At 38.6% G+C, this 26,963-nt stretch overlaps 1 protein-coding gene and 1 pseudogene across 1 annotated transcript; both read right to left on the reverse strand.

Annotated features, from left to right (window-relative positions):
* LOC109577348 (cysteine-rich secretory protein 3-like) lies at window positions 1-26,757 on the reverse strand. Its single transcript, XM_019986264.2, has 8 exons — window positions 26,631-26,757; window positions 15,215-15,285; window positions 8,377-8,493; window positions 6,862-6,949; window positions 5,261-5,409; window positions 4,609-4,703; window positions 3,974-4,062; window positions 1-1,906 (listed from the first exon to the last, which is right to left on the reverse strand). The coding sequence occupies exons 2-8, from the start codon at window positions 15,281-15,283 to the stop codon at window positions 1,779-1,781; spliced, it is 735 nt and encodes a 244-aa protein (XP_019841823.2). The 5' UTR covers window positions 15,284-15,285; window positions 26,631-26,757; the 3' UTR covers window positions 1-1,778.
* On the reverse strand, window positions 11,486-13,247 carry LOC109577347 (elongation factor 1-alpha 1 pseudogene; annotated as a pseudogene).
* Window positions 26,758-26,963: the final 206 nt, after the last annotated feature.

Here is a 26,963-nt window from a genome sequence, read left to right on the forward strand (position 1 = left end):
TGAGTAACTAACATTTTTATTTTGGAGTATTTTTAGGTTTACAGAAATTTAGCTAATATAGTACAGAGAATTCCCATACACTCTCGACCCAGTTACAGTTTCCCCTGACATTAACATTTTACATCTCTCTGGTACATTGATCAAGACTAAGAAACCAACACTGTTGTTAAAAATACCCTGGATCTTTTTCAGATTTCATCAATTTTCCATTAATGTCCCTCTTCTGTTCCAGGATCTGATACAAGGTACCACATTGTATTTCGTTGTTCTGTCTCCTTATTCTCCTCTGGTCTGTAATGTTTTCTCAGAATTTCCTTATTGCTCATGATTTTGACAGCTTTGAGGAGTCCTGATCAAGGTATTTTCTATTTAGGTTTGCTTGATGTTTTATTGCATAATAAGACTGGGGTTGCAAAGAGCACCACAGAAGTGATATCTCTTCTAATTATATCATATACGGTGATATGTGAATCCATATGGCTCATTGCTGAGTCAGTAATGATGTGGAATTTTGATCACTTAGTTAAGATGTTATTTGCCAGATTTCTCCACTGTTCATACCTTCCGCTTTGGAAGCGAGTCCCAAAGTTCAGCACAGACTCAATAGCGGGTGGACAAAGTTCTACCTCCTGAAGGAAGAGGTATATTCAAAATATGTTATTTTGAATTTTTTTTTAAGGAAGATTTGTATAAAAGAAGAGAGACTTTAAAAGGAAGGCATGGTCATATTCTACTGTGCAATTTATGCAGATGAAGACCCAAAAGTCTTCACTGATTTTGGCAAAATGAAGATGGAGGCTACCTTAGGAAGAATGATTTGAATTTAATTGTAAAAATGGGAGACATCAGTGGGAAGAAGGTGGCTGGGAGAGGAAGAATTAAAGATAGCATATGTATCTTTGAACATGTTTAGCTATAAATTGGGACTGGGAATGAGGACTGTAGTTCAGGATTCATGAGACAATGATACCACATTCTGACCTTTTCATACATCTCGTTCTAGAAATATGATTCTCAATTTCTTTCTTTCTTTCTTTCTTTTGACTTAGCACATCCCCAGCATGGGGTTACTCTCAAGCCAAGGGCCCCAAGCCAGGTTTTGAGAGATGGAGGAGAAGCAGGAAGCCTTGGAGCCTGGGAGAACACCCCTAGACTGGCAGGCGAGCTGGTCTGGGCATTGCTTGTAGGAGCTGAAAAGTGAGTTTTAAATCAGCTTCCTCTGTCCCATCTCCCAGGCCTTGGGGCTCCCGAGTTTTCTGATATAACTCTTTACCTCCTCCTCAGGCTTTTTTGAGGTATAATTGATGTACAATTATTATATGTTTCAGGTGTACAACATAGCCATTTGCAATTTTTAAAGGTTATACTCCATTTATAGTTATTATAGAATATTGGCTACATGCCCTGTGCCATGCAAAATATACTTGTAGCTTGTTGATTTTATACATGATTCTCAATTTCAGTTCAAATTTGTAGTGATCATATTTGTAAGAGAATACAACTTTCAGAATCTTCAACTTGATTAAATTCAATTAAATTTACATCACCCAATTGATATCAAAATCCAAAGTTGTTATCATAGATTAGGTTACATTAATTTTTTTTGTATGAAAAAAAATTCTGTAAAATAAAAAGCAGATCCAGGAGAAAAAGACTCTTTACTACTTGAAATCAAATTTATAGCTAACATGTCTGTGATTTCCTTGTTAGTAAATATCAAATCTGAGTAGATGATGCAGCCTTCCATCATGTAGCCCTGCTCGGTCAGTGCTTGGAATTTAATAAATTTTGCCTTGACAATTGCAGGCAGCCTTGCAATTGGTCTTCACAAAATCAGAGGCACAGGTCCATGTTTCCTTTAAAGACGCACAGTTAGAATAGGTATCTTCATACTCACAACTATTGGCTGGAATAAAAGCAAAGAAAGTAATCACTTCATTATCATTTTCCTCCACAGCAGCAACACAAACAGTGAATTCAATGTGAGTGAGAAAGAGAAAATTGAGCAAACATGTTGGCATCATCACACTGTGACGAGCACTTCATAGCTTGAAGGTCACATAAGGTCTCTTAGTTAAACTAATCAATTAGCTCATCGTTTATTTTAAAATTTTAATCTTTTGAAATGTTTCTAAAATGAATTGGCCTCTTTTCCTTCCTCAGAAAACAGAGTATGGTGAATTTAAATGAATCTGTCTAGAACTGCACTGTCCGAAATGATCAGCACTAGACAGGTGATTGCTTACATTTAAACCTAATTGAATTAAAATAAAATAAAATATAAATTTCAGGTCCTTAGTGATACTAGTTACATTCTAACTACTCAATAACCAATGTGGCCAAGGGCTACTTTAAGAGACAGTACACTTATTTAACATTTCCATGAATGCAAAAAGTTATATTGGACTCTGTTGCTGTAGACTCTAATACTACTAGTCTTTCTTTCAGGAATAAGAAATCATTGTAAGAAGATGTGGGTGCAAAGTTGCAAAAACAAAAGGAAATTACACCATGATTGTTGGGTATTTCCATTCAGATGTCCCTCAGTGGCCACAGACTCAACACATCTCAAGCCAAGTACATTATCCTACCTACAAACTTGGCAGTTTTATAGTATTGCTTCCCAACTCTCCCCTCCTTTCACCCAGACTCAGAGAAGTGGCATAATTTAATCCAGGCACTAGGAATTAACCCGAACTCCTTCCCTTCTATATTTCTAGTTTCTCTCTCTTTCTTTTTAAACTGAAGTATAGTTGATTATGTTTTCCCCCTAGTTTTCATCAGAGAGCAACAAGCACAGGTAAGAATCACTGGCTCTTCTACATTCTTCCTATTTCTTATCACTGTCCATTTCTCTTCATTCATTTTGCCCTCATGGAATAAAGATATTTGCTTTTAAACCCATGTTTTTGAACAGTCTCCAAGCTGGATTCCCATCCATTTGTTCCTGCATGCTATTGCCAGGAGCTCTTTGTAAAACACAAATTCTGATTTCATCATTCTTCCATTTGAAATCTTTCAGTTGGTTGCTCGTTACTACTAGGATAAATTCCGAGCTCCTCAACAAATAGTATTGAGCCCAGGTGTAATTATTTTCTTCTGTAGTTAATTTATACAAAGCTTTGATATCATCACTATTCTGAATTATGGCTGAGCAATTCTTCCAGAGAGAGTGCTGTAATTCAGTTAGGTGAATGCATTTAAAAGGTAGAAATCTCAGTTAATGGGTTAATTGCATTGTTAACAATAGTTATAATAACATACGCCAACTAAACAAAAATACCAATGCTGTACCTCTGTTAACAACAACATGGAATAAGACATTATATGACATTAATTTCACTCCTTTTGCTAAGATATATTTGAAGTTTATGTGAGCTAATAACACTATAAGCAGATTTGATTGACATTTTAAAAGCATATAAAAGTTATTAGCAGACAAAAATACAAGTGTTCATTAAACTAAATTTGATGATTAAATTACCCTATGGGAAAAATGAGGAATTTAGGATGATGAACTCATTCACATATAAGGAATTATAATTTTCAATTTGTCTTTCCAGGTTAAGTCATATTCGGTGGTATCACATCTTTATATTTGTACGTATTTGTCTTTTTAAAATTCCATCTTTGCTATAATGGCATTAACTTTGATGAAAAGAAAGTTCATATTCAGTTGCAATGATTAATTCCCACAGAAAGTTTTTCAGATATGCCAATATGTCACGGGTTCAACACAGCTACAGATATACATTGGTGGTAGATGTTTCTTTAGGTTATGTACAGTAACCGACTTCATTGCAAGTAAGAATTCTCAACAGTGTAAACTTTTTGCTTAAAGGCACTCTGTTGAATAATTTTAATTTTGCCTTTTGGAGGAAGGCATTGCTGAAGTTGGTTACATTCAGAATACTTTCTAATGCTTAGCCATGTCAGGTCATTTATATTAGCAAGTTAATGGTTTCAAACTTACTGCATAGTCCGTTGTCACAATGATTGGGGCAGCTGCCACAAGGTGTTCCCTTTTGGTAAGGGACATGTTGTCTGCCAACAATATTACCACTGAAATTTGAAATACAAAATGTCAAGCATTTTTCATTTTTTAAGTTTAATTTATGCTCCAAGGGAAGCATCCATCATCATATGGACCTAAATATCTTTCAGGGTTTTAAATCATGTCAAATGACTGAAAAACTAACATTCCCCAAGTGTACTCAGATCCCAATGCAAAGTAAGAATAATTCACATGTGCACTTACTTTCTTGACCCTAGTCTAACAGCCTGAGCCGAAATGGGCTAATAAAAGGCTCTAAAATTTACAGAGTGCATTTCAGTGTGGTAACAGTTTCTACCTCATAGTAAACTTGATGGAATTGGTAAGCCTGTGCACCCCCACATGCTGGCAAGAGGTAAACATATCCATCAAGAGACAGGGAGAAATTGGTTGTGCCTCAAATTTAAAAAACTCTTCTAAACTTTTATTCCCTCCTCCCCTCTACTGAAAAATTCTTTTTTAAAAGTCTGGTTTGTCCATTACATAACAATGTTCAAATCTTAGATCGCTGAAGGCATTATGTATTGATAACAAACGGGAAAGCATATACTTACGCAGGACAGTATTGGCAAACATAGAGGTACTTTAGACTTTGTTTGGGGCAGTAGGCAACTCCACATCCAATGAGGAAAGATGAGTACCAAACAATCTATGAGCACATAAGTGAAGATAAGAGAGTGCATTAGAGAAGAAAATATATTTAAAAAACTCTAATAAGAAATATAAAGCTGAAAAGAATGTTACTGATATATTGTATTTCTGCATACCTTATGAATATATTTAGTTAAATTATTGAGTAGAAGTACTGACCTTTTATTTTTATTTTATTTTAGCCACTCCATGCAGCTTACAGGATCTTTGTTCCCCATCCAGGGATGGAAGCCAGGCCACTGCAGTGTAAGTGCTGAATGCTAACTGCTGGACTGCCAGGAAATTCCCTAAAAATCTTTTAAAATACTACATTTCCATGTACATTCACTATTTAATCCATTTAGGCAGTAAGAAAAATACAGGGTATATTTCCGCATTCAAAGTGTGCAGGCTTTTGACAAATGACAGCTCACGGCTGAAATACCCACAACATAGTAAAACTGCTCTTTACCCATTTGAGATCTTCCTTTCAGTTCAACACTGGAATCAGTCAAAATTTGGAGAAGCCTCCTTTTTAAAGTATTGATGTCAGAATGTTTTTATCTGTTCCCTTACCTGGGTGAAATGTCCAATTACTGCTTGAGGACTCTTCGGCCCTACTTCAAAAACAAAATCATGGACCTCATCATACCAGCTTTGGATTGCATTAGACCATGTAGAAGGGTAACTTGACATAAAGAGATTCTCGCCACAGTTCCTTGTACCTGAGAAGAAACAGATCATTCATGGGGAGAGCCGTAAAACATTCAAAGTCCCTGTCCTTTGCAGCGCTCATAGCTGTTAATCCATGAGGGAGTTTCTCATCAGCTATAAGCTGGAAAGAAGCCAGATGTGCTTAACACCTTAAGAATGGCCTCAATGTGCACAATTTTGAGTACATCAAGTTTTTTTTTTTCTTTAGTATCTGCTCTCCCTAGATTCATTTGTTTACACTTTAAATTTTCATGAGTGTATGCATTAATGCATACTCTGCTTTGCATGCTAAAGGCAGAGACTAACTCAATTTCTGACTCTTGCTCACATTCATCAAAGATTGTTTTATACATAGGACCCTAAATAAATGTTTATGATTGCTATTCTGTATGAACTTTGAAAAAAAGCTAGCACTCAGCCTTTAATTAAAAACCCCAATATGAAGCAAATGGCACTAGAAGAGACAATATTTTCAAAGATTATGAGTCTCCCCTTAATAAGCAAATAAGAGCATTGCAGGCCAAATTCTCAAATTATTCTTTGAGAATACTTTCTTACTCGGAAAGAAGTGCCTTGTAGCACAACAGAAGTATTTCAAGATATTTTCAATATATATCTCAATATATTTTCAAGTTGAATATTTTGAATTAGATGGCTTTAAATATAATGTCTACATGCTACTTTAAGGGAGTGCAAACTAAATTACTCTTGGATAAATCCTTTAAGAAGGAAAGAAAGAAGCTAAGATTTTAACAGTAGATTGGGATCTTCAAGAAAATTTGTTCCAATTTTCTACCGAATATAGTCATCCTTCTTCCTGATTTCGCTAAATTATAGTAAAAAAATACAAGTAACAATGACAGTTCTACATTTAAAACCGGTAAGTCATTTGCTTCTTTCAAATTGGGCTTGCCTAAATCTATGTCATTTTTGATCACTTCAGTAAATATTTTATCTAATATTTAATAATAAGATATTTCATCTCATTGTTTCTGTTTCCTGATGCAGAAGTCATGTCTAACAGGTTTTTAATCTATATAGTAATGACTGTATGGCAGGCACCCAGAATATACAAAAGACTTGACATTCTGTCATCAAAATGATTTAATCAAACATATGTTATAAATACAAATATAAATAGGTTTAAAAATGAAAGCTGTTTTCTCTCTAACTGTTTTCTATTTTATAAAATAGAGGAAGAGATGACTCATGACTGCTTTACTTAGAGGATGGTTAAGAGGCACAAATACGATATTGTGTGAGCCAGTTTTTGTAAAATATAAAACACACAACACGCACAATGTGGTACTTCTCGGAGTTCTTTCTCCTGCAGAGAGTTTTTGAATTGAAAAAGGCAGCATTAGAAGCAACATTTATTCATAAAGCTTTCTTAATGTAAGGTCAAAAATAGCCCTTATGGTCTTGCTTGTTCATGGACTCAACAAAAATATTAAATTACATACCTATTCTTCTATCCTCTTTCTTACTGTGTTTGAAAAGGCACTTGTTTGCCCAATTTTGGGCGTTTGCTGCTGCCGTGGTGTTCCATTGCTAAAACAAGAAGAGAAAAAACAGATGCACTCAATGACTTAAATTACAAAGGAGCATAAGTTTTATGATTTGAATAGTGGACTAGTCTATATGAGTACAAAATTTCTCTATGTGCATCTTCTGCTTATCATGATAGTCACAGATATCTTTTTCACATGTCTTTTTCTTCTCCACAAAATCGTACATCTACCCTAAGTAATCGAAAAATCTAGGAGAGTTAATGGTCTATTTTTGATGGCACAGTAGACACACCTCAGTTTTTAGTAATAGTCCTCTCTAAATATTGATCAACACACGGAGATGTTGAGATTATTTTTCCTATAGTACTGAGCTGGCATACTTTACTATTAGTTCCTTTTTTTTTTTAGTAAGTACATCTGGGAGACATGTGGCCTTCAGTACTGGACCTAGAAAAGTGGGCTGTTATTTGCCCTAGATCAAAAGGTAATAACCCTAATAACCTAGGGTTAGAAGAAATACTGAGCAGAAAGACATCTCTCACTGATATCTAAGGATTTGCTTTTACTTCTGCCCCCCACAATTTAAGTAGCCCTTAAAACTGGACAAGTTACTTCACTATAATAAAGCAAAATTTAGGAGACTAATGAGACAGTGAGCTAATGAAGGCCCCTCACTTGCACAGGCCCTTTCAGAGTGGCAAGAGGGCACCTCAGAAGATGTTTGGCCATTTTGGGGGGAAGGAAGTGGTAACATTTGCAGTGGTAAGATACTTTTATGTTTTCTTCCTTAAAGTTAACAAAACTTGGATTTCCCCTGTTTATAACATATCTTCTAGAAAAGGGCTAGGTCATAAATTACAGCCCAGGTGGCGTGGACATTAATCATGAGGATGGTGTGGGTGATGGTGTTGTACTTATGACTGTACAGAGGGGAAATAGAAGGAAGGGAGCACACAGGCCACAGAAGTTACGAGAAAGCTGTTTTTATAAAAAACAACAGAAAAAGCCTAGTGAAAGTATCTAAAAGTCAGCTTACTAAGGTCAGAAGGCACATACTAACCTCAGCGGCAGGGTTCATGGAGAGGCTTCAGGGGTTCCATGGGCACCCTGAAACTTCATACTGATTGTATATGTATGTATGTAGATGCATTGTTTTCTTTTTAGGAGGAGAAATTCCACTTTCAAAGACGGTAAACTCTGAAATACGCATGATAGATTATAGATTCTGACAGATTAAACTATTCTAGTGAATAGAATATAGAAGGAGGAAGTATGATTTTTAAGCAAAAAATAGTATGTGGAATTTAAAAGAAGAATTTCTTCCCTGTCCATTACACAGTTCAAATGAAATAACAAAGCAGAGCCAGAACTTCCAAAACTGAAAGGTTCTTAAGAGATGTAATTTACTAGGTGCCAGCTCTTACCACAGCCAGCTCAAGCCACTTTCTTTATGTGTCTGCTTCTTACCATCTTCAGCATGTTACTGGGAGGTGGCGAGACTCCTCTCCTTAGGTCATTGTGTTTGTTTACAATCTCAGTTTGGACATTTTTCAGGGTGTTTGACAAATCAGCAAAACGTCGATCCTGAAGGAAAGTCAGCTTAGGATTAGTTTTTAAAAGTTTTGAAATTGCATAGAAGAATGTGTAAGTTAATTTAAGAGAAAAAAGATTATTTTCAGACATGTTCAGTTCAAGTCAGTATTATTAAGCACTGCCAATGAATCTGAGCCCAAACTATAATTTTTAAGAAAGAAAGAGTGTTGAATCTTAAGAGTCAGGCTGTAATTCATGCCGTGATGATTAAAAATGCCTCGATGGAAATTCCCTGGTGGTCCAATGACTTTGTGCTTCTTTTTCAGGGGGCACGGGTTTGATCACTGTTCAGGGAACTAAGATTCCATAAGTTGCATGGTGCAGTCAAAAAATAAAAACACCTCTGAAGCTATAAATGTCACTTTCTAGAATGAAGGGACATCTCAGTGTGAGCTTTCTAGACATATGAATGAAAACACAATGACAAAGTTACAAGATTGGAGCCACTGAACATTCTCATTCACACTCAATCAGGCTGCAGAAAGGGAGTGATAAGGGTGGAGGTAGGTGGCTCCTTTTAGACCAGTGGTCCCCAACCTTTCAGGCACCAGGGACCAGTTTCGTGGAAGACAATGTTTCCATGGACCTGGGGAGTCGGAGATGGTTTCAGGATGATTCAAGGATATTACCTTATTATGCACTTTATTTCTATTGTTATGACATCAGCTCCACCCTAGATCCTGGAGGTTGGGAACCCTTGTTTTAGATGTTCGGGGAACCTTGAACTGACACGCTGTGTGTATTTAGGGAAACCATGTTTAGGTGGAGTCCAAGTGCACTCAATACTCCAGTAAATAATTCTACCTATTATGTGACAGACTTTATGGGGTCTCTCAAAAGACAGTTTAACAATATTACAAAAAAATCTCCAAAGCAATTTGGAGGGAGCAATGCCATTCCAATTAATGAACTATTGCTGACTTTGTTCCTTTTAGTAACAGAAATATAATTAACAGGATATTAAGTCAGGTGCTGATATTTTTGGTGTATCATTGCATGTATGTTGGGAAGGCTTGAGTCTGGAGGTAGAGTAGGGTGTGTGAATAGTTCTCAGAAAGTCTGAACAATTTGGTGACTTCAATTTACAGAAGAGTCTGATGCTATATGTACATGAGCAAAATTTTGTAAGCCCAGACAGGGCCTTTTGCTGATTTCCCTGACACCCTGGGATAAGTTATTCTCCCCCTGCCCCAGTGCTAAGTCTCCTCAAAGTTCTACAAATACTGTGAACATGGGTCTCACCACACTTTATTGCCACGATCTCATTATGTGTCCATTTCCCCTGCCTGTTTGTATGTTCCTAAAGACAGGGACCAATATTGAATGCATGGTACTCCCAGACTGGGCGCTTTCCCAGCTATCGATTCCTAAATTAGCAAGGATGCGACTAAAGCGACTTAGCAGCAGCAGCAGCAGCCAATGTGAAATACCAATCTCTGTATAAAAGTAATTGTGGTTTCAGACCATGAATTTTAAATCATTATGCTGCTGCTGCTGCTGCTAAGTTGCTTCAGTCGTGTCCAACTCTGTGTGACCCCGTAGACGGCAGCCCAACAGGCTCCCCCATCCCTGGGATTCTCCAGGCAAGAACACTGGAGTGGGTTGCCATTTCCTTCTCCAATGCATGAAAGTGAAGAGTGAAAGTGAAATCGCTCAGTCGTGTCCGACTCTGGCGACCCCATGGACTGCAGCCTACCAGGCTCCTCCATCCATGGGATTTTCCAGGCAAGAGTACTGGAGTGGGGTGCCATTGCCTTCTCTGTTAAATCCTTATAACTAGGCTCAAATACATCTTTACTAATCAGAATAGGAACCAGTGCAATCAACACATTTTTTGCCAACAAAAAATAAGTTTGTTTATTCCTGTAGCATAAAAATACTTGCTTTGGGATTCAGTGAACCCTTGGAAAGCATTTTCTGCCTGTTTCTGGTTGCAGAAGAATTTTCCCTGCAAAAACGTTGTCTTGATGCTTGAAATTGTAGTTGGTTGACGATAGGTCAGGTGAATATGGCAGATGGGGCAAAACTTCATAGCCCAATTTGTTCAACTTTTGAAGTGTTGGTAGTGCAACATGTGCTCATGTGTTGTTGTGGGGAAGAACTGGGTCCTTTCTGTTGACCAGTGTCAGCCACAGGTGTTGCAGTTTTCAGTACATCTTATCGATTTGCTGACCATACTTCTCAGATGTAATGGTTTTGCTGGGATTCAGAAAGCTGTAGTGTATCGGATAGGAGAAGGCAATGGCAACCCACTTCAGTACTCTTGCCTGGAAAGTCCCATGGATGGAGGAGCCTGGTTGGTTGCGGTCCACCAGGTCGCTAAGAGTCGGACATGATTGAGTGGCTTCACTTTCACTTTCATGCATTGGAGAAGGAAATGGCAACCCACTCCAGTGTTCTTGCCTGGAGAATCCCAGGGATGGGGGAGCCTGGTGGGCTGCCGTCTATAGGGTAACACAGAATCGGACACAACTGAAGCAACTTAGCAGCAGCAGCAGCAGCAGTGTATCACATAGTCAGCAGACCACCAGACAGTGACCATGATCTTTCTGGGGTGCAAGTTTGGTTTTGGGAATTGCTTTGGAACTTCTTCTCAGTCCAACCACTGGGCTGGTCATTGCCAGTTGTTGTATAAAATCCACTTTTTGTTGCATGTCACAGTTCTATCGAGAAATGGTTTGTTGTTGTTGCATAGAAAAAGAGAGGATGACACTTCAAAACGATGATATTTTTTATTTTCAGTCAGCTCAAGAGGCACCCATTAACTGAGCTTTTTCATCTTTGCAATTTGCTTCAAATGCTGAATGACCATAGAAGGGTCAATGTTGAGTTCTTTGGCAAATTCTCATGTAGTTTTAAGAGGATCTGCTTTGATGATGCTCTCAATTGGTCAATCAACTTCTGATGGCTGGCCACTGTGCTCCTCATCTTCAAGGCTCCTGTATCCTTTGCAAAACTTCTTGAGCCATTGCTGCACTGTACATTCTTTTTTTTTTTTTTTCTCATTAAACTTTTTTTAATGGGTCTCAAATTCTGTGACAGATTTTTGGTCAAGTTGTTTTCATTAAAAAGTACTGATTTTAAAAACTAATAACTTAAACTGCCACACACAAAACATATGGTCCACAAAAACATTCTCTTTTCCTTCTGAAGGTTTTACGATGCATTGTTATCATTAACCAGTCTTTTACTATTAAACTTAAATGGCCAATTGAGACGAACAGTTCTGAGACTGTTCTTCCACCACTGATTAAGACTGGGGTGGCAGGTATTGGGGATAATATTCATTTAGCCTTCTGAGCTTTCTGGGCAGACTTGGTGACCTTGCCAGCTCCAGCTGCCTTCTTGTCCACTGCTTTGATGACACCCACAGCGACTGTCTGTCTCATGTCACACATAGCAAAATGGCCCAGGGGAGGATAATCAGAGAAGCTCTCGACACACATGGGCTTGCCAGGAACCATATCAATGATGGCAGCATCACCAGATTTCAAGAATTTAGGGCCATCTTCCAGCTTTTTCCCAGAACAATGATCAATCTTCTCCTTCAGCTCAGCAAACTTGCAAGCAATGTGAGCTGTGTGACAATCCAGCACAGGTGCATATCCAGCACTGATTTGGTCTGGATGGTTCAAAATAATCACCTGAGCTGTGAAGCCAGCAGCTTCCATGGGTGGATCATTTTTGCTGTCACCAGCCACATTGCCACGATGGACATCTTTGACAGACACGTTCTTGACATTAAAGCCCACATTGTCCCCATGAAGGGCTTCACTCAATGCTTCATGGTGCATTTCTACAGACTTCACTTCAGTTGTTACATTGACTGGAGCAAAGGTGACCACCATGCCAGGTTTGAGAACACCAGTCTCCACACGACCCACAGGGACAGTACCAATACCACCAATTTTATAGACATCCTGGAGAGGCAAACGCAAGGGTTTGTCAGTTGGGCGAGTTGGTGGCAGAATGCAATCCAGAGCTTCAAGCAGGGTGGTTCCACTGGCACTGCCGTCCTTATGGGTGACTTTCCATCCCTTGAACCATGGCATATTAGCACTTGTCCCCAGCACGTTGTCACCATTCCATCCAGAAACTGGCACACATGCTACTGTGTCGGGGTTGTAGCCAATTTTCTTAATGTAGGTGCTGACTTCCTTAACAATTTCCTCGTATCTCTTCTGGCTGTAGGGTGGCTCAGTGGAATCCATTTTGTTAACGCCAACAATTAGTTGTTTCACACCCAGAGTGTAAGCCAGAAGGGCATGCTCACGGGTCTGCCCGTTCTTGGAGATACTGGCTTCAAATTCACCAACACCAGCAGCAACAATCAGGACAGCACAGTCAGCCTGGGATGTGCCTGTAATCATGTTTTTGATGAAGTCTCTGTGTCCTGGGGCATCAATGATGGTAACATAGTACTTGCTGGTCTCAAATTTCCACAGGGAGATATCAATGGTGATACCACGCTCACGTTCAGCTTTAAGTTTGTCCAAGACCCAGGCATATTTGAAGGAGCCCTTTCCCATCTTGGCAGCCTCCTTCTGGAACTTTTCAATTGTTCTCTTGTCGATCCCGCCACATTTGTAGATCAGATGGCCAGTCGTGGTAGACTTCCCTGAATCTATGTGCCCAGTGACAACGATGTTGATGTGGGTCTTCTCCTTTCCCATTTTGGCTTAGGTTTAACGGTGGTTTTCACGACACCTGTGTCCTGGCGGCAAACCCGTTGCGAAAAAGTGCACTGTACATTCTTAGCAGTTTTTGGGCTAAATGCATTGTTGATGATGAGAGTTATCTCCATTGCTTTCCAACCCATTCTGAACTCAAATAGGAAAACTGCTCAAATTTGCTTTTTGTCTAACATCATTTCCCTAGTCTAAAATAAATACAAAATAAACAGCAAGCAATGTGATTAGCAAAAAAATTTGATAAATGCATATTAAAATGATGTATGCTTAACCATATTTATTTAAGAGTGTATTATTCCAATATCAAATAGCAAAGTTCAACAATGCAAAACCACAATTACTTTTGCACTAACCTAAATATATCAAATTGTAAAATAGCTCCCTGGATATGTCCTTTTGACTCTGAAAAATGTAGTTTCATTTCAAAGCATATCAAAATTTGGTTTCTGAAAAGTCATTATTTCCTGCTTCTTACCCTATCTTGCTTTGTAGATAAATTCTATTGAAGAAGATATGTCTTTTGTTTGTTGGTTTTAAAAATGATCATCGATAAAGTTTTTATTAAGTGACAGGTGATAGGAAAAGTGTTGAGAGTACAATGGATAAAAGATGGTATCTATTCATCCTTAAAGAGTTTATATTGGATAGGCAATATGACATAAATAGATAATTATGACCTGATAACTGAAATGATAGGAGGGATCTACTAGATATAAAGGGAGGAGGGATTAATTCTTCTTGACTGAGCTTAGAAAAGATTTCACAACATATGGTCTGGACTGGGATACTGAGAGATAAATTGTGTTTTCTAAGCATCTGGAGAAGATGCTCTGGGCAGAGGGTGTGTAGAGTATCTGATCAAGAGACATTTACTGGTGTAAAGGACCCAAATGATATCTCCCTTTTAAATACTTTTATCAATAAAGACTGGGAGATGGACTGGACACGTAACAGGGGACTGGAAAGGGCCATGGAAGGAATCTTCAGGGAAGAAATTGGGAACACAGCAAATGACTTGAACGAAGCCCTAGCTGATGAATATATTGTATTTGGATTGAAATTTTGATTATGGTAACACAATAGCTATATTTGTAAATGCCTAATGAGGTTAAATGCAATGTCAGAAACCTGTGGTCTGAGGAGTCCTAGCTAATCTTGTGTGCCCAGAGTGGGTGGAGGAACAGACAGCAGTGGCCAAAGCTCCTCACATTCAGAGGTTCTCTGATCAGGAGGTCAACACCTTATATGGGCATCTCCACACCAATCATTGGAGAACATGACTGATCCTGTTTGGGAGATTATTAAAGTGAAGCAGCATATTAGAAATAATTAGAACATCTTACCTAACATATACTAATTGTAAAATTATGGGCAAAATCAAAATACTTAATATCTTTAGTAAATTTTCTTGCCTTTTAATTTAAAATTATTCTCACAGGGTAATTATGAAAATTAAATGTGGTGATGTGTGGGAAGAAGTTTTGCTAATTTGAGATCATATAAATATGTTGCTAATTTTCTGTGGGAGTCACGTTGAAATGTATTAAATAAAAGTAAATCAGAAAAGATCTTGGGACAGGAGAAGTATCATTGGCTTTTAAATCCACAAACTAGTGCTGTCAATAGAAATATAATTAAGGCATCACGTATGATTTTAATTAAAAAAAATAAACATACTAAATTGTTAAGTATAATATATATCACTTGATGAATATATTACAATGTTTATTATGTGATCATATTAAAATTATTAATGAGATTTTTACCTCCATTTTGTTCACTGAATCATACTGTATTGAATTTATGCAGGGCTCAACTCGCACTATCCATATTTCCCGCGTTGCATATCCTCGCGGGGCTAGAAGCTACCATGTTGGTTGCCACAGCCTTAGACTTTAGCGCAGTGAGCAACTGAGAAGTACTTTGCGATGTACCAGACACTCCAGTCTTTTTTACTTTCAAACACTGAGCCCTCAAAGTTGCATGAGTTGTTGTGAAAAGATTTTTACCCTTGACCATACCTGTCCCTTTGCAGGAAAGAATGGAAGCCACACAGCAGCCAGGAACAAAACCACCGTGAATAATGCCATCGCTGGGAAAACAAAACAAAGGAACAAAGACCCGCATTGGGATCTTTAGTGCATGAGCTTCTGAGGAACACAGGGGAAAAACAAAACACACAGAGCAAGGATCTCAGTTACACCAGATTCATCAGCTGACATGAACAAAAGAGGCTGTGTCACCAGGAGTCAATAGAATGATGATGGCTTTGGCCCCAGACCTGAACCTCCAATGGGGACAGTAAAGAACAAATGGAAACACTGGATTGAATGTTGATGATGAATAACTCACTTCTACCCTGTTGTTGTCGCTAAGTTGTACCTGACTCTCGTGACCCCAGGGGCTGTAGCCCGCCAGGCTCCTCTGTCCATAGGATTTCTCAGGCAAGAATATTGGAGTGGGTTGTCATTTCTTTCTCTAGAGCATCTTCCTGACCCAGGGATCCAACCCATGTCGCCTACACTGGCAGGCGGATTCTTCATCACTGAGCCACAAGGGAAGTCCAATTCTGCCCTAGTTCCACAGTTTTTCCATATAACTATTCTCCAGGTGCTAGGGATGGCTTCTTCACACTTCCCAACTGTGATAAAACAACACACACACATATATATGGAATCTAGAAAGATGGTCCGGGGGAAATTATTTGCATGGCAGGGCAGTGGTGGGGAGACAGCTGGAGGAGGGCATGGCAACCCACACCAGTATTGTTGCCTGGACAGAGGAGCCTGGTGGGCTACAGCCTATGGGGCCGCAAAGGGTCGGACATGACTGAAGCAACTCAGCACAAAGCACACAGTGGAGACACACACATGGAGAACAGACTTATGGACACGGTAGAGGGGTGGGGAGAAGACGGAGGGAGAGGGTGGAATGTATGCAAAGAGTAACATGGAAACATATATTACCATATGTAAATAGATAGCCAATGGGAATTTGCAATATGACTCAGGGAACTCAATCTGGGGCTCTGCAACAGCCTAGAGGGGAGGGAGGTGGGTGGGAGGTTCAGGAGTTTCAGGAGGGAGAGGACATTAAAAAAAAAAAAAGGAACGACTAGCCCTTGCTGGTTTCCTTACACCTTGCTTAATCCTTTATAACCCCAATTAACATCTCGGATTACCGGCGAACATATGCCACTTCTTTCCGGTCAGAGCTCTGGCTCATTGCTTGCATTTCCTAGAGCCCTAGGTAAATACACTAAGGAGTAAATGCTTTTCTTTGGTAATTTCAACAGCTCTCTTCAACTCTGCCCAGTGTCCCCATTCATTCCCATTCAAATCTTTCTCTTTATTACAATGTCTTAAATTCCAAAAAGGCAACATTCTCTTTCTGGTTCTAAAAATAAAAGATACAGTTCTTACATTTCAAGGTATTATTAATACCAACCCAATCCTATGAACACCCTTAATATATTCACATCATTTGCCTCACTAATTCAACTTCTTGGAATACCCAGGAAATAATAATATACACTGGTAAAGCTTTAGGCATATTTTTTCATCACATTAATATTTATAAAGGTAAATATTGTAATGAATTAAATATTCAGTATCACAGGGGTAAAATGTCTAAATTCAAACACATTATTTTGCTTAAGCATATTAGACATAAAAGTTATTTTATGATGATTTTGTAACAAGGAAAATGTTTATATTTTGAAGTTAAGTTTTTTTGAAAAAAGTGGAACATCAAATGATACATGGGAGGTGATTAGCCTTCTGTGAAAAAGTATGGGCCCTTCCAAAATTTATATATTGAAGCTCTAATTCTGAGGTGATGTAATTCCAGTTGAGCTATTTCAAATCCTGAAAGATGATGCAAGAAAGGCAATGCCAAAGAATGCTCAAACTACCACACAATTGCACTCATCTCACATGCTAGTAAAGTAATGCTCAAAATTCTCCAAGCCAGGCTTCACCAATACGTGAACCGTGAACTTCCAGATGTTCAAACTGCTTTTAGAAAAGGCAGAGGAACTGGAGATCAAATTGCCAACATCCGCTGGATCATTGGAAAAGCAAGAGAGTTCCAGAAAAATATCTACTTTAGCTTTATTGACTATGCCAAAGCCTTTGACTGTGTGGATCACAATAAACTGTGGAAAATTCTGAAAGAGATGGGAATACCAGACCACCTGATCTGCCTCTTGAGAAATTTGTATGCAGGTCAGGAAGCAACAGTTAGAACTGGACACGGAACAACAGACTGGTTCCAAATAGGAAAAGGAGTACGTCAAGGCCGTATATTGTCACCCTGCTTATTTAACTTATATGCAGAGTACATCATGAGAAATGCTGGGCTGGAAGAAGCACAAGCTAGAATCAAGACTGTTGGGAGAAATATCAATAACCTCAGATAGGCAGATGATACCACCCTCATGGCAGAAAGTGAAGAGGAACTAAGAAGCCTCTTGATGAAGGTGAAAGAGGAGAGTGAAAAAGTTGGCTTAAAACTCAACATTCAGAAAACTAAGATCATGGCATCTGGTCCCATCACTTCATGGGAAATAGATGGGGAAACAGTGTCAGCCTTTATTTTTGTGGGCTCCAAATTCACTGCAGATGGTGACTGCAGCCATGAAATTAAAAGACACTTACTCCTTCAAAGAAAAGTTATGAGCAACCTAGATAGCATATTGAAAAACAGAGACATTACTTTGTCAACAAAGGTCTGTCTAGTCAAGGCTATGGTTTTTCCAGTTGTCATGTATGGGTGTGAGAGTTGGACTGTGAAGAAAGCTGAGCACCGAAGAATTGATGCTTTTGCACTGTGGTGTTGGAGAAGACTCTTGAGAGTCCCTTGGACTACAAGGAGATCCAACCAGCCCATTCTGAAGGAGATCAGCCCTGGGATTTCTTTGGAAGGAATGATGCTAAAGCTGAAACTCCAGTACTTTGGCCACCTCATGCGAAGAGTTGACTCATTGGAAAAGACTGACACTGGGAGGGATTGGGGGCAGGAGGAGAAGGGGACGACAGAGGATGAGATGGCTGGATGGCATCACTGACTCGATGGACGTGAGTCTGAGCGAACTCCGGGGAGTTGGTGATGGACAGGGAGGCCTGGCGTGCTGCGATTCATGGGGTTGCAAAGAGTTGGACACGAATGAGCAACTGAACTGAGCTGAATGGAATCCCCCAATGTGGCTATATTTACATCAGGGCCCCTAAATAAGTAATTAAGATTAAATGAGGTTATAAGAATGTGTTCTAATTCACAGAATTAGTGTTCAGTTCAGAAGAGACATTCAAGCCCTCTCTCTGTCTGTCTCTCTTGTCTCCATGAACCCAGAGAAAAGCCCATGTGAGTGTGCCATGAAGGTGGCTCTCTGTAAGTCGGGAAGAGAAGTCTCAACAGAAACTGACCATACTGGCACCTTGGTCTCAGGTGAGAATTGTGAGAAAATAAATTTCTGTTGCTCAAGCCACCCGATCTGTGGTATTTTGTAATAGCAGCCCCAGCAGACTAATATACTTTCTCATGTATATTGAGGATCAGATTAGCTTCAAGTGCATTCCAAGGCCCATAACATGTAGTCATTGGAAATCTGAAGCTGCATATCTATGTTAAGTGTTTACTGACTGCCACTCATCATCCATATTGCAATATACCTTGGCTTTTCTCACGGATAGATGACAAAAGCTCTATGACACAGGTTTCTTTGGGGTCAGTTTTTTTCCTAATATTTATTTATTTGCCTGATTTGGGTCTTAGTTGCAGCATGCAAACTCTTGGTTGTGGCCTGTGGCACCTAGTTTCCTGGCCAGGGATCGAACCTGGGCCCCCTGTGTTGAGAGCACTAAGTCTTAGCCGTTGACCAGCAGGGACGTCCTGGGACCAGTTTGAATATAGGGTAACAGAAGAAATTAAAAGATGCTTACTCCTTGTAATATAGGGTAACAGAAGAAATTAAAATACGCTTACTCCTTGGAAGGAAAGTTATGACCAACCTAGATAGCATATTGAAAAGCAGAGACATTACTTTGCCAGCAAAGGTCCGTCTAGTCAAGGTTATGGTTTTTCCTGTGGTCATGTATGGATGGAGAGTTGGACTGTGAAGAAGGCTGAGCGCCGAAGAATTGATGCTTTTGAACTGTAGTGTTGGAGAAGACTCTTGAGAGTCCCTTGGACTACAAGGAGATCCAACCAGCCCATTCTGAAGGAGATCAGCCCTGGGATTTCTTTGGAAGGAATGATGCTAAAGCTGAAACTCCAGTACTTTGGCCACCTCATGCAAAGAGTTGACTCATTGGAAAAGACTCTGATGCTGGGAGGGATTGGGGGCAGGAGGAGAAGGGGATGACAGAGGATGAGATGGCTGGATGGCATCACTGACTCTGTGGATGTGAGTCTGAGTGAACTCTGGGAGTTGGTGATGGACAGGGAGGCCTGGCGTGCTGCAATTCATGGGGTCGCAAAGAGTCGGACACGACTGAGCGACTGAACTGAACTGAACTGAACTGAACAGAAGAAATTGTATTGCATAGTGATATGGGAGACCTTGATGCTCAGGAGTTTGGGAATGCAGACATTATGATTCACCTGGAGGACAGCAGCAAAAATAGAACCTCAGACCATTCTCTTACAAAATGATCAGACAAAAAGCTAGGCAAACAGGAAATAAAATTAAACAAAAATACAAAAGAATGAATTCATTCTCGTGTGAAAAGGTGTTATTTTCTTCTCTGCATTTCCTATAACGAGTCTGTGAAGTGAAAAGTGTGAAAGTGTTAGTTGCTCAGTCATGTTTGACTCTTTTTGTGACCCCATGAACTGCAGCCTGCCAAGCTCCTCTGTCCATGAAACTCTCCAGGCAAGAATTCTGGAGTGGGTAGCCACCCCCTTCTCCAGGGGATCTTCTAGCCCAGGGATCAAACCTGGGTCTCCTGCATTGCAGGAGGGTTCTTTACCATCTGAACCAGTCTGTATTACTATAATTCAAGTAATTGTTGTGAAGGCACTCTTGGAAAAGTGCCTCTGACTTTTCTCAGATTTATTGTCTTAGTTGCTCTTTTTGCCACCTGGTGAAGCTAATGGTTTAGGCATTATGATGTTTCTGTAAGTGAAGAAATGAGACACAGAGATGTTAAGTAACCTTCTGACAGACTCATTGCCAGATTGAGGCTACTTGGGATTTTTTTTAACCTCAATAACCACTTCCCACTAAATAGTATCATACTTTTGGGAGGTGTGGAGTTCTGGGTAAGAATGTCAAGCATTCTGCCTTGACAAAAATAGTCCTACATTACTATTAATATAAATCTTTTTGCAGCTGATAAATAGCTAATAAATGACTGAACACATTTGAGAAAATTAGAAAAAAATTAGAATATTAACAATTAAATCAATTATTTTCTGTTGTCTTTCAAATATAAAACTTCTAAGACTTGGAGAGTGCAAATAATATTTTCTTAGGATATCCTTCTTGACTTCAAAACATAGGCCATTATAATAACCCTCATTTATGTAACTTTGTTGAAATAATAGAGGACTTTGTTGGCATTTTAATGAAGTATTTTTGTCTGTTTAATAACTAGAATGAGAAGGGATTTAATTGGATTGGAAATCACAAAACTGATAGCTTATTCCTATAAGGGTTCTATGAAGGATACAAATTATAGAAGTGTTTCTACAGTGTTTTGAAATTTTAAGCTCTTCTATACCATTAAAATTTCACTCACAGCAATAGGAAAAGGTTGATTTTGTTTAGATTTTAGGTGGGCAAAAGGAAGAGGTGGGTGAAAGGAATGAAAATATGAAGACAGAAAAGGAAAAATAGGGAAAGAAAAATGAACTTGTTTCTATAAAGCAGATACATAAATTTAATATTAAAAAGAGCCATTTGAATTTTTCAGGGACACCTGGCCCTTTACTGAGCAAATCTAAACTTTGGTACCTGGTATTGTCATGAAGGAAAGAGAGTGCCGTAAGTGTTGACAAGTCTGGGATTTTGTTGTTATCATTGGTGATACTGTTTTACCCAGCTCATCTTTAACTAGTTACATAAAATTGAAAATATTCACTTATCAAATTAGAATATGGTGACATAGGGTCACCTCACAGGGATTTTGTGATGTTTTAGAAGATAAATAACATCAAAGCAATCTGAAAACATGAAAAAATCAACATATACCCACACATCCTAGCATTATCATTACTATTTTTATTATTATTTAGGATGCTTGCTCTCCCAGCAGAGATCTCTCAGCTCTCAGGCTCTTCAGGGATTGGCTTTGCTGAAGGCAGCCTCCTGGCCCAAGGTCATGCTCTCTTCCTAATTCACCCTCATCATATGGCTGTCTGATGTGGGATATAAAGGCCTGACCTCTTCGTTCCAAGTAGAGACAACTCTGAAACATCATCCCAACTTCTGAACTACTCAGAAGTAGTCGCCTGGCTGAAGCCTCCAATGAGACTACATCACTCCTTTGCCTAATTTTGCTTCCCCCTGACTCCCTCCCAAAGGAATTGATCTCAAGTACATTTCCTGATAAACTTTCCATCTCTCAGATATTGTTCCTGGAGGATCCAACCTGCGACGTCATTCACTAGATAATCTTTTTTTATTTTTTATTTTCCTTAACTCTAGCCAGGCTTCTTTAGTTATCCTTTGATCATATGCTGTTAACGCCTTAGATTATATTAATCCTCAACCCTGGATTCTAGCCACATCCTTCAAAAACATTTCTAAGTGCCTCTTCCCAAAGAAACTCACAAGTTAACTCCAAAAACACTGATCTTGCCACCGGATGGGAGCCTTTAAAACTTACCACGTAAAGTTTTGATTATATACTCATTTTCCCTGACCCATCTGCAAGATCTTATTTCTCTCAATTTTTTCATGTACTTTTGACTTTTTTTTCTATAATTTGACTGTGAATGTGGAAAGGACAGACTACTATTTTCATTCTTTTAAATGCCTTATGTGCTTAGTGGTGGAGCTTCAGAAGCTAAGTCTCCAGAGGATTCTTTCTTAGGTTAGTGTCCCTGGACATGTACATTCCTTAGGGAATGGGCTCAAGCAGGCCTCGAGGAGAATTGAAAGCCAAAGAGAAAAACGGGTCCTTCTTTTTCTGCAAGCCAGTAACACTCAGTTATTATTCTTTCCTTTAACAGACAGTAATCAAGTTTTGCACACTATCCATGACAGCAGGCTAGAATATACTGGACATATTCAAGTTAACAGAATATGATTCTCATTCACTCTCTGACCCTCAGCATATCATTAGGGTAGCTCATGATTCAAGCACCTAGAATATGAACTTGTTGAACCTTTCCAAATGTGTGCAAAAGTGGAGGGAAAGGTTTTCTTTTTCTTTTGCTGTGACCCATTCTGGTGCTTTTGGAGAAGGAGAGGAAAAAATCCAGTATAGCACAAGGCTCTGGAAATAAGTATGTCAGATGATGTAAATATAATAAAGGTCCATCAGCAACTGTAAGACCAATGCTTTTAGCTCCATTCCACCTCTCTTTTTCAGCGGCCTCCTTAAATAGAACGTACAGATCAGATATGATTTACTTGCAGTTATGTTTGGTACAGTCACACCGAAATCAATGGAAAGAACTAGGAAAAATATCTGCTTGTTTCTGTTCTCTGCTTGCATGTAGATGATTTCTAAATGTATGTAGTTATATGTTTCAGCTGCTATTTACTTAGTAACAAACTTTAGTTTCCTTTTCACTCATTTCCCTTAAAAAGTTATTTTGCTGTGTAGAAGTCATTGCAGCTTTCCTTACATGATTTTCCTTCTGCTTTTCATCATTTTCCTTTTCAGGTGATTAGTCATCTCTCCTAAGTGTGACTAGAGAAAAGCCAAATAGAAGATTTGAAAATTTTCTAATTCCAAGTGTTGATGGTTTACATGTGCATGCTAAGTTGCTTCAGTCACGTCTGACTCTTTGTGACCCTGTGGACTGTCGCCTGCCAGGTTTGTCTTCCCTGGGAATTCTCCAGGCAAGAATACTGGAGTGGGTTGCCATGCCCTCCTCCAGGGGGATCTTCCTGACTCAGGAGTTGAACCTGCATCTCTTGACGTCTCCTGCAATGGCAGGTGGATTCTTTACCACCAGCATTACCTGCGAAGCCCTAATATCTTATGACTAAGAGCAGAACAAGTCTTTTTGAAGTGAAAATGCATATAATACAGTTAAACTGTAATATATTATTTCTTTCTCACCTTGATGTTAGGCTCTTTGCTAAGTTTGAAACACTCACTTGAAAAAGAAAATATTATTTTCTCTAATGACATGATATCACTGCTTATTAGAAGATAAAAAGCACATTTATAAAAATTATGCAAGCAAACATTCCCTTATAAGTCTATCTTGTGGAAATAAGAATTTTCAAATTATAAACTAAGGAGAATGTGCTTTTTCTTAAGAAGAGAGTTCATAAAAGGATCCGTTTACAAAGGAAATTTTTAGGTTTCTATTCTAGTCAGGATGTCAAAATAGGCGGGCTTCTTGTTTCACTCCAACATGGATATGGAAGGAATGACAGAAGCAAAATAGAATCATGACTTTCAAGAAATATCAAAAAGATAGGAAGAAAATCCGGGGAGAAGTAAGTCTCTCGTGACCTCTAGTGTGTATGTGTTGATGTGTGTGTGATGGGTGTGAAGTGGAGGAAGAGGTTGCATCCTGAGGCAGTAGCTGGCCTGAGTGTGTAGCGATAGCCAAGCCTTTTAATTTTTGCTCTTGCCTCAAGATAATCATTGCTTCCCCATTATTGCAAAATTCTGTAGCAATAGAACTAGCCACCTGTCCTGGGGCTATGTATCAGCAAGATAGCATCAGGGGAACATAACCTTCATCAGATGCAAAGAAATGTATGGGCTATTCTACATTGCTATTACATTCATACACCTATTCCATCTCACCCCCTAGGGTTATGTGAGTATGAATTAGTATAACTACTTCCTCTCAATGCTGTTTCTTCCTAAAATGAACCTAAGGAGTGGCAGCAAATGGAAAGGATTCTGGGATTAAGTCTGTTCTAGTATATTTTTGCCATATGACCCAAGAAAGCTAGTATAAGTATGAAAATGAACCAAAATTATTGAATAATGTACCACCTTGTGCAATCTATAGGCTATTGTGAACAGGCAGGAAGCCCCTTGCCCTGAGTGAGCCATGTATAATGGTGCCATTATATGGCGACTTCCCAGGTGGCACAGTGGTAAAGAATCTTCCTGTCAATGCAGAAGATGCAAGAGACATGAAAAGTATTAATACATGTGTACATGATGTGTACATTATAGTTAGAGACACACTTATATACCTAACCACAGCTCAGAAAACTATGTGAAGTGAAAGTATTAGTCAATCAGTCATGTCTGATTCTTTGTGACGCCATAGACTGTAGCCCACCAGGCTCCTCTGTCCATGGAATTCTCCAGGCAAGAATACTGGAGTGGGTTGCCATTTTATTCTCCAGGGAATCTTCCCGACCCAGGGATTGAATCTGGGTCTCCTGCATTGCAGGCAGACTCTTTACCAACCGAGCCACCAGGGAAGACATCAGAAAACTATAGGATGCATTATTTTTCAAATATAGTTTAATGTAATATTTAATCTTCACTATAACACATTCTTTCATCTCACCACTTACATGTGAAATGGAAAGCAGCCTATAAGAGTTTGCAAACCTTTTAGACTTCATCTTATTTAGAAATCTACAAAGATATCTAAATAACAACAGCTACATGGACAGTTCCCAGAAAGCAATTATTTTTTGTTCCCAAAGATTAATTCTCTCCTCTTTGCTTGAATTTACTGAAAAACGTTACTAGAATTCTTAGCACTATGTGGATTTAAACATTACTCAAGAGTTCTGACACTCCTCCTCACAATTTATCTCTTCCTCTTACAAATCTGACCTCAATTCAGAAGCCTTATTATTGTAGAGGAGCTCCCAGACTTGAAACTTGAAATCAGTTTAATTTCCTTTGATTCTTCTCCAGAGTGTGAATCATATAGGTAGACATTGTAGGTTTTGGTTTTAAACAGCAGAAGTGGGATCACGAAATCTTCTCTGGCAATAGTATGTCTTCCCTAAGCTTCCTGGATGCTAGTTAGCCACAGAGGAGAAAAGCATTAATATAAAATGATTTTAAAGTAAAACCTTTCCTCTCTGAAGTGAATAGCTGCTCACAGGTCATCAGAGGCAGGTATGTGGTTTCTTGATATCTGCTTATCTAGGATCACTTCTTATTTGCCAAGGAATATAAAATTTTATATAGAAATTGCCTCCTTATATAAAATAATGCAACTGATATTATATTTAAATCACTTATATAAACATAAATGCCTGAAAAGGTTGACTTTTGTTGGAAAAGTTTCTAATTTTTTTTTTTTTGACTGCATTTCATAGGGGATATTTTATCTTAGGTTGATAATCTTTAGAATATTTTTGTCTCAAGATTGGTGCTATTACTTTGTTTTGGTGGATTTAAAACTATTAGCAATAGCTTCCTATACTTATTTTAATAATGTCTATATTATATAATGTCCATATATGTTAATACTAGTAAAATTATTTTATTCATTTATTAAAAATTTTTAATTGGAGGATAATTGCTTTACAATATTGTGTTAGTTTCTGTCATACATCAACATGATCAGCCATAGGTATACATCTATCCCCATCCTCTTGAACCTCCCTCCTACCTCTCACCCCACCCCACCCCACCCCTCTAGGTTGTCTCAGAGCAAGGAGTTTGAGCTCCCTGAGTCACACAGCAAATTCCCACTGGCTATCTATTTTACATATGGTAATGTATGTGTTTCAATGTTACTCTTGCAATTCCTCCCGCCCTCTCCTTCTCCCAAGTCTGTTCTTTGTATCTGTGTCTCCATTGCTGTCCTGCAAATAAGTTCATCTTTCTAGATTCCATATATATGCATTAATATACAACATCTGCTTTTCTTTTTCTGACTTACTTCACTCTATATCATAGGCTCTGGGTTCATCCACCTCATTAGAACTGTCTCAAATGTGTTCCTTAAGTTATTATCGTGGAAGTATGAACACACATATAACCATAGTTTTTTATTTTTGCATTAAAGGAAGTTCTGGTATAATTGTTTCCAAAATTCACAGACATAGGAATTAATTATATTGCTTATTTTAGAACAAAAGGTAAAAACTAATTTATTACATTAGATAAAAGTGCTTTTTGTTAATATTAGAGCTATATGTTACTTTCTTAGCTTAAAAAGAATAGAATAGCTTAAGATCATTACTCTCAATATAGGTTATCAACAGTCTTGAAAACCACAGAGTCATTTACTAGGTATCGTTTTTTCACTGGCAAGGCATTAAGTACTTTGTCACAGTAAAATGTTCACTTTAAAAATAAACAAATTGCCACTTACTGTTGGTCTTCGGGGCAGGATGAAGTTAACTGCTTTATCTGTGGGAAGAAGACAAGTGGAGAGAACGACGTTAGGTATATATGCATTATACCTATTTCCTGCTCTGACCAATTCTGGTTGTGCAAGTAAATCTGTCAACAAGGTTGGAAACCGGATTTGTCATAATACCAGTAGTCTCAAATTTCATTGCTGGTTGTCTAACTGAACTTTTCACATTATCTTGTGATTCCCCACGCAACTTTTAAAAATAAATAGCTATTTCACATTTAACTACTGTACACTTATTCTTTGAAGTGCATATCCTGCTACAATTTATCCCCATTTTTGTAAATC

This window comes from Bos indicus, chromosome 23 (assembly GCF_029378745.1).
Source record: "Bos indicus isolate NIAB-ARS_2022 breed Sahiwal x Tharparkar chromosome 23, NIAB-ARS_B.indTharparkar_mat_pri_1.0, whole genome shotgun sequence".
In the NCBI taxonomy this organism is placed as follows: Eukaryota; Metazoa; Chordata; class Mammalia; order Artiodactyla; family Bovidae; genus Bos; species Bos indicus.

Excerpts from the sequence above, each read along its gene's own strand:
- LOC109577348 (XM_019986264.2), bottom strand. The coding sequence starts at position 15,283 with ATGGCATTATTCACGGTGGTTTTGTTCCTGGCTGCTGTGTGGCTTCCA. Across the intron at positions 5,410-6,861 it reads GAAAGAGGATAGAAGAATAG|GTACAAGGAACTGTGGCGAG; the intron begins GTATGTAATTTA and ends GTTTCTTCTCAG. Across the intron at positions 1,907-3,973 it reads TTGTGACAACGGACTATGCA|CCAATAGTTGTGAGTATGAA; the intron begins GTAAGTTTGAAA and ends CTTTTATTCCAG.